This window comes from Lithobates pipiens, unplaced genomic scaffold, assembly GCF_037356315.1.
Source record: "Lithobates pipiens isolate NorthernLeopardFrog02 unplaced genomic scaffold, aLitPip1_a1.2 Scaffold_23, whole genome shotgun sequence".
In the NCBI taxonomy this organism is placed as follows: domain Eukaryota; kingdom Metazoa; phylum Chordata; class Amphibia; order Anura; family Ranidae; genus Lithobates; species Lithobates pipiens.
This window is the reverse complement of record NW_027507785.1, coordinates 163,847,674-163,855,031: the sequence shown is the minus strand read 5'-3', so window position 1 is coordinate 163,855,031 and position 7,358 is coordinate 163,847,674. Positions and strand designations below refer to the sequence as shown.

The 7,358-nt window shown below is 42.5% G+C and overlaps 1 protein-coding gene across 3 annotated transcripts in view; it reads right to left on the bottom strand.

The window, feature by feature from the left end:
• PMM1 (phosphomannomutase 1) overlaps nucleotides 1-4,695 on the bottom strand; it is a 149,181-nt gene extending 144,486 nt beyond the window's left edge. For 2 of the 3 annotated variants that reach the window (XM_077452529.1, XM_077452531.1), the window contains exon 1: nucleotides 4,539-4,695. In XM_077452529.1, coding sequence (XP_077308655.1) covers nucleotides 4,539-4,619 — 81 coding nt within the window. In that variant the 5' untranslated portion in view covers nucleotides 4,620-4,695. Of the gene's footprint in view, nucleotides 1-2,330; nucleotides 2,396-4,538 lie in introns of all 3 variants that reach the window. The other variant, XM_077452530.1, reaches the window with a different exon arrangement.
• Between the last annotated feature and the right edge of the window lie 2,663 nt (nucleotides 4,696-7,358).

Below are 7,358 nucleotides of genomic sequence, written 5' to 3'. Positions count from 1 at the left end.
CAAAGAATTGGTAAGCTGCAGTATAATAAAGGTTTGCTTTTGGGTTTATTACCGCTTTAAGTAGATGTAAACTCAATTACTAAAGTCTCATATCAGCTTTAACATTTTCTTGTGTGCGTAAACCCGAACAACTAGCTCTTCTAAGAGGTGAATGTATCAGATTTTATTGGGCCAATCTGGAGCCATGAAAACCACCAGAATGCCCTCTGCATCAATCCTTTAAGACAACGGAGGTAACAACTACAGATGATGAACATAGATAGAATGTACTGATCTCACAAACCTACCACGGCATCCACTGCCTCCGCTTTTCAATTAAAAAAACCTGAAGACAGGCCTGTCCAACATCAATAAAATATAGAATTAAAGTGGGAGTAAACCCGCTGAAGTTTTTTTTTTTTTTTATCTACAAAGGAAAAGGCATAATGAGCTAGTATGCACCACATACTAGCTCATTATGAAATACTTACCTTAGAACGAGGCCCCGACATCTTGCCTGATCCACACCGAGGGAGCTAACATGTTCCCTTGGCATGTCTTCCGGGTATCGTGGCTCCGGCGCTGTGAGTGGCCGGAGCCGCGATATTGTCAGTCCCGCGCATGTGCGCGGGAGATTTCTTTCCGGCAGGGTTTTTTAAATCTACAGTTTTTAATAGAACACCTGGGATCATTTCATAAAGGTCCTTGTTCCGGCATTTACTTTTATAGGATGACAACTGTCTTCAGACTGTTCCCCTGTGTTGTCACCATTCCAACGCAGAGGCTACATGCAGATGTGGCGAAACAAATTGAAAATACCTGGTCCGCCGTTGTCACTATTAGGAAGATGGTTCAGAGTAATGATGTGCAGCTGTCGTTGGAGTGAATGCATGTAGACATTACGTTGATGAAGAGGCTGCAGAAGATCAGCAGTACTAATGTTAAAAAAAGGACGATAAAAGGAGAAAATGGGATTTTCTGAAAAAGTTAAAAACACATGGCAATGATTTATGATACACGGTGCTTTGCAAAGTCACTCAGTCATGGGTTCTCAACCTGTGGCCCTCCAGCTGTTATGAAACTACAAGTCCCATCATGCCTCTGCTTTTGAGAGTCATGCTGTTAACTGTCAGCCTTGCAATGACTTATGGGACTTGTAGTTCTGCAACAGCTGGAGGGCCACAGGTTAAAGGCGTGTTCCGGCTGGTGCCGCAATCCTAACTAAGGGAAACAGGCAGTGGAGACTTGCGGCTTCACTGCCAGTTTCCTACTGCGCATGCGCGAGCCGCACGGCGATTAGTAAATGGCTCAGTTGTTTCCTGGGACACACACATGTTCCAGAAGACAACGGGGTTGCTCACCGAGGAGGAAGAATTGAAGAAACAGCGCCGCGGAATAGGAAGAGACAGATTAGGAAGACTACCTACCAAAAGGGGTTTCCGGTGAGTAAACATATTTTTATTTTCAAATTTTGTTTTTTTAGATTTTTTTAAGAATATGAATGTATTTATTTATTTATTTATTTATTTTTTAGGGTGGCCCTCCGCTTTAAGCCCCCTTTAGGATTCTACTTTAAAGTAGATCTAAAGCCATTTGGAAAAGTTTAAGCTGAACTTCAGGAAACCTAAAACACTGCAAGGATTAACCACTTGTTTATGATTAGGGACCTTGGTACTCAATCCTGCACTCCTGCAGACTGGTCCTTGCAGCCTCTTCTCCCTTATGCTCTGGCAGTCTAGGGTTCTCTGACATCATCAAGACCGATGCTGTGACCATATCCCTACATTGAGCATGAGGATGCTGAGAGCAGTCCACCAATACGGCATGGAGAACAGGATTGGGTATGTAAAACTGCTCTTTTGTTCTCCTAGACATAAACAAGCAGCTAACCATCACAGTGAGGGCACAGTCCCAGTCCAATGGAGGGATTTTAGGTTTTAGCTTTTAAAAGCCTGTCAGTTTTCTAAGCCATTTATGTGGTGTTGGGGAAAGACATTATTTCACTTCAATTACTACTGTGTATTCACAACAGAAAATACTAATTCAGGGAAATGCCTCCAAGAAGTTTTTCCAGACACAAGAGTCCCCAGTGGAACATTAACCCTTCATTTTTGTTACAAAATGGTTTACAATCCCAGAAATAGTGGTCATAAGGCCAAATCAAAGAAGTAAATCCCCCCAACGGTGATACAGACAGCAATAAAAACCCGACAGAGGTTCTAAAGACTCACCACTATCTAAAAATGAAGAAGAAAACAAACAAAAAAAAAGCTTTGGTTTCAGTGACACTAACTTCTGGTTTAAAAAAAAATTCTGCCCTTTGCTCCCATCAACAGAATAGAACTACATACCTTTTTCCAACAGCTAAGCAATTGATAGCCGGGTCTGGAACAAATCTTCATTCCCCTTTCAAGCTCTTAAAAGAGAAATTTAGGTTTCAGAAAAAAATAAAAATGATTCTCGCCTAGGTGGATGCAGCATTGATCTGATTCTGCATCTGCCCGCGATCAGTCACCAGCTCTCTGCTCTACCCCTCTAGCGCTCACTGGAGTGCTGAGCTGTGCAGAGGACAGGAGCGGCTCACTGAAAGGCTAATCCAGCTGCCTGTCCTGGCATGTGGGTGGATCCCGACTCTTTCCCAAGCCTGGACTGGCTGTGTAATGTCAGCTGACAGCAGACTTTAGCCCACTGTTGGCTGAAAACGGGTCACAGGAGTGCAGAATGAACTGCATGCCTTTGACTTACAGGAGAAGTACAGCCAAACTAGCATTGGCCATACTTCTCCTCTAAGGATTATTTGAAGTTGAAGTTAGTCAATAAGAAAATGTCAAGCATTTTTCAATTAATCGAAACCCATATTTTGTAAAGTATGGTAACCATGGCTTAACTATGTGCCGTCGTCTTTAAGTGCTTCCAGTTTGGGAGCTTTGTAATCTTCTTGTCCTATATAATTAACCTAACCCGAGTCTATGGGGGTACAAACCCTCTCTCCCTTCTCCTCCCCACCTGCCTTTCCCTCCCTCCTCTCTTTTTTCCCTTTCTATCTATCGGTAGTTCTTTTCCTTAATGCAAGTCCCAGGGTTCACCACCCAATCGGTATGCACTTGGGCACTACTAGTATGCACATTTGGGTGAAATCTGCCTTATTGACTATATTTTGAAGACTGTGTATGTTATGTCTTCTGCCTTAAAGCGGAGCTCCACCCAAAAGGGGAAACTTCGCTTGTTTGGTCCCTGCCCCCCCCCCCCCGCTGCCACATTTGGCACCTTTGTGGGGGGTACAGGAATCAGCTCCCACTTCCGGGTAAGATCTTCTCGCAAAAAATCACGTGGCCTATGCAATTTTAGACCCTTCCCCCCTCCGTGTTCTGGGAGACACACAGGTCCCAGAAGTGGACAGTAGGCTTAATTTCCAGTTTCCCTTAGTGAAGATGCTGGCATCTGCACCCACAGCCGATGGTCGAATCAGCTTGGGGGTGCTGACATCGTGGGATACCAGGACAGGTAAATATTCTTGTATTAAAAGTCTTTACATTTTTTTTTTAACAGACTGGAACTCTGCTTTAAGTCCTTGTATGGGCGTTTTGTTTGGCATACTTCCTTGAAATCGATGCAACATATTGAAACTAAGAAATTATAATAATAATAAAAATAAATACAATATCTAGTCACACTCAATAAAATACCTTCTATTGCTCTCAACCTCCTTGAAATCTCCTATTTTTTTGCAACTATGATCAGAACTCCTATTAGAGGATGGCTACATTTGTTCTCCATGGTCTCGCTGTATGTAGGAACATAGCCAACGTCTCTAACTTGCTCTGAGATGGCCTAGGGACTATGGGATTTGTAGTGTGCACACAGCTGTACACATGACTGCAACCAGCATGTAATACTAGTTCCAAATAAATGAAAGTGAGGGGGGGGAAAGAGGACTGGGATCTCACAGATAATGTTACAAAGAGGAAGATAAATAGTAACCCACGTTTGATATGTCTGTGTTTACATGCCATGTTTAGCCGCGTTTGTGTTTAGAAGCCTTTGGAGAAAAAAAAAATTTTTTTTCAAAACAGCCAAAAATGAAAACCACCTGATAATGAAACGCGAGTTACCGTGTTTAGCATCTGAAACGCCGAAAACTTTGGCGTTTGAACTCATTTTTTTACCTTCAAAGAAAAGCCTACAAAACACAACTGCCTAAAAACGACATTAAACGACCCTGTGTACATGTACACATAAGATAACAATGGATGAGTTCAGGGGCAACTGAAAAAAGCAGCCAACTACCTCTGAACATCTGTTTACCAGCAGCAGTGTACATGAGGCCTAAGTAGTGTATAGATTATACTATATTCAGGTAACAATGAAATTATAATCACTTGAAGTTCAAACTGATACTTCTACAGACTGTTGACATAAGTGAGAAGTGTTAGACTGAGTTTGCATTTAAAGTTTATGCATGATGCTTTAACCTTGAATGTAAATCCGTATAGTAAACAGATCTTTGATAATGAAAAAATAAAATGTTCAATGTCATGTTAAGCAGAGATTCCACATACCTGTCTTGCAGGGGTTAACGTTCCATCCACATCAAAAAGACACAATGTGTCCCTGTGCTTTGGGAAGTGTGTCTCTGCCATTGCTTCTCCATCTGCAGAGGCTGCTGTGTGTGCAATGAATGGAAGAAGGGAGTGTAGGGGGCTGGTTCAGGGGGGAGGGACGTGTGTTGGCCTCACTGGCCAATTCTGGCTCTCCCTGGTAGTCAGCTGATAGTGACAAACAAGGTGCTGGTTACGTATCATGGTTCTCTTCCTCCAGCATGTCACAATAACATGCAAGCCAATTAGGTTAAAGTTCACTCTGTGGAAAAGACTGTGACCTCACACCTACTGCCAAACACAGCAGTTAAACGGAGCAGCCTGTCTGATGTGATACTGACAAATATACAAGCCAGGCACCCGTTTATTGAAGATTCTGATAAAAAATACAAAAAGTGTACAAAACTAAGCATTAAAGATCAGATCAACTAATTCAAGCATTTAATGCTACATGAAAAGTTTTTTATTTTATTTATTTTTTTACAATTTTCTGCAAGAATGCGTGTTCATTATATTAAAATGTAGCTGTTTATGTGTTAGTTAAATGATTAAATGAATTAAATTTTATGAAGAAGGTGTAAGAACTGTCTCACACTATTAAACTAATGCCGCATACGCAGGAACAGACTTTGACGGACTTGGTCCGGTGGACAATCCGACGGACTTTGCAGCTGAAGTCCGCCGGACTTGCAGACGAATAGACTTGGACACACACGATCACTCCAAAAGTCCGACAGATTGTAACGTGATGACATAGAATAAGGAAGTTCATAGCCAGTAGCCAATAACTGCACTAGCGTCGGTTTTAGTCCGTCGGACTAGCACACAGACGACTGGATTTTTAGACCGAAGTCGTGTCCTTCGGAAAGATTTGAAGCAAGTTTTATTGCTAGGTCCGCCAGACTTTTGGGAAGAAAAAGTCCGCTGGAACCCACACACGATCAAATTGTCCGACAGACTCCAGTCTGCCGTAACAAGTCCATTGAAAAGTCCAGACGTGTGTACGCAGCATAAGAAGTAATATACTGCTTAAATCTATATATATATTTATATATTAGGGTGTTTCCTTTTCTAATGGAAAAAAATAAACTGTAAAATTTTTGCAGACTTTGCTTATGCCCCGAGTCTGAGTAATGAAAAAGATATATATGTTAAATTTCAAGAAGATTGGATAATATTTAGAGGTTGCACTCTTTGAACTGCTTTGTAAAAGCTTAAAATACAATTAAAACTATACACTAAGATTAATAGGTAATATGATAGGCAAAACATGTGTTATATTAATCAACTTTGAACAATGCCATCCCTTGTATTCTGTCACATCGTGGATCCCAAAAAATTCAAAGAACATCTTTATTTTATTAGTAACGAAATGGCTCAGGCTCAGGTCAGGTCTTAGAGGGTAAAAACCATGTTTTTACCCTCTAATCGTTTCACTTCTTTTTTCTTTGCAGGTTTGGTTTCTAAATTTGTCATATTTTCCTGAACAGCCTAAGTAATACGTTTGTCCAAAAAAGCCAATCCTACGTTTGTTTCTGACAGATACCAAAGGTGTCTCTTAGCAAATGTGAGAGCACATGTTTGTATGTCTGCATCTGGGTAAGTGCTCAAAAGCTGTAGCATATCCAAATCATTCTTTGGAGCACATCGACTTACAATTGCCTCATGCCAAAAGCGAACATATATGAGGATGACAAAATGTGCAACCCATTTAGTTCCTTCCATTTGTCATTGAGGAATATTCAACTGTTTAGTGAAGAGGACAATTTTAAGTGCATATATTGCCTTTGCCATCCACCTTGCTTGATGCAGTGCCCCTGGGATTCTGAAACTGAAGTAGTTTTAGACCGACCTCCTAGGTACAAGAGTGAGAGTTGTAATAACTCTTGGTAGTCTTCTCTTGGATGACTTCTGTCTTTTAGGACATTTTGGATGTAGTTAACCATTTTCACTCGTTGTTCTTCTAGAAAGCCTTGAACGGGACTTTTTTCATCCAGCATTGTTGTATATGACTTCTCATCAGTGAAGCCCACAGACTTTGCTTTGATAAAATTGATGTCATGGTTATGCAATAGAGTTCGTCTGCTTACCTGTCTCCATGTGTTCATCACTAGAGACCAGCCGACCCTCACCTTACTGTTTTTGTAATCCATCCTCTGGCATGGCTCCACCCTAGCTCCTATCAGAGAACTCTATATTAACCTGTGCACTGCAGACCAACCCTGCTGATCAACCTTTGTGTGTTAGCCTCGTGTTACCTGCCGTGTGCTCTTCTGTTGTTTTCCGTTACTGACTTTGGCGTGTCCTTGACTATCCCTGTTTGCCTGTGATCCTGACCTTTTGGCGTGTCCCTGACTATTCCTGTCTGCTTGTGGCCCCGACCTTGGCTTTATCCCTCACCATCCCTATCCTCCTGTTGCCTACTGTGGGTGTGAGCTGGGGGACCCTGGGGGTCGCGACCTGGAGCCAGTTGCAGTCAAGTCCATCCTCACCACTAGAGGCTCTGGTGAACACCTGCTGGTTCTTAGACTCCGCGCCCCAGGGAATCTTACGCTCTAACCCTGAGGTGTTCTGGCAGCCCTGCCTTCCTATCGCCTTGAACCCAGGTCCGCAGCAGTCAGCCGTAGGGTCCTCAACCTTGCGGTGCACTCCTGATCCCTACGGTGTGCATCTGTCACCTGGCCTCAAGGTGACCTGACAGTTTGAACAGCCATGGACCCGGCTGACGTGCCGCTTCCTGAAGTCGATCCTTTGCAGGGCATAGTTCGGAGACTTGAGACC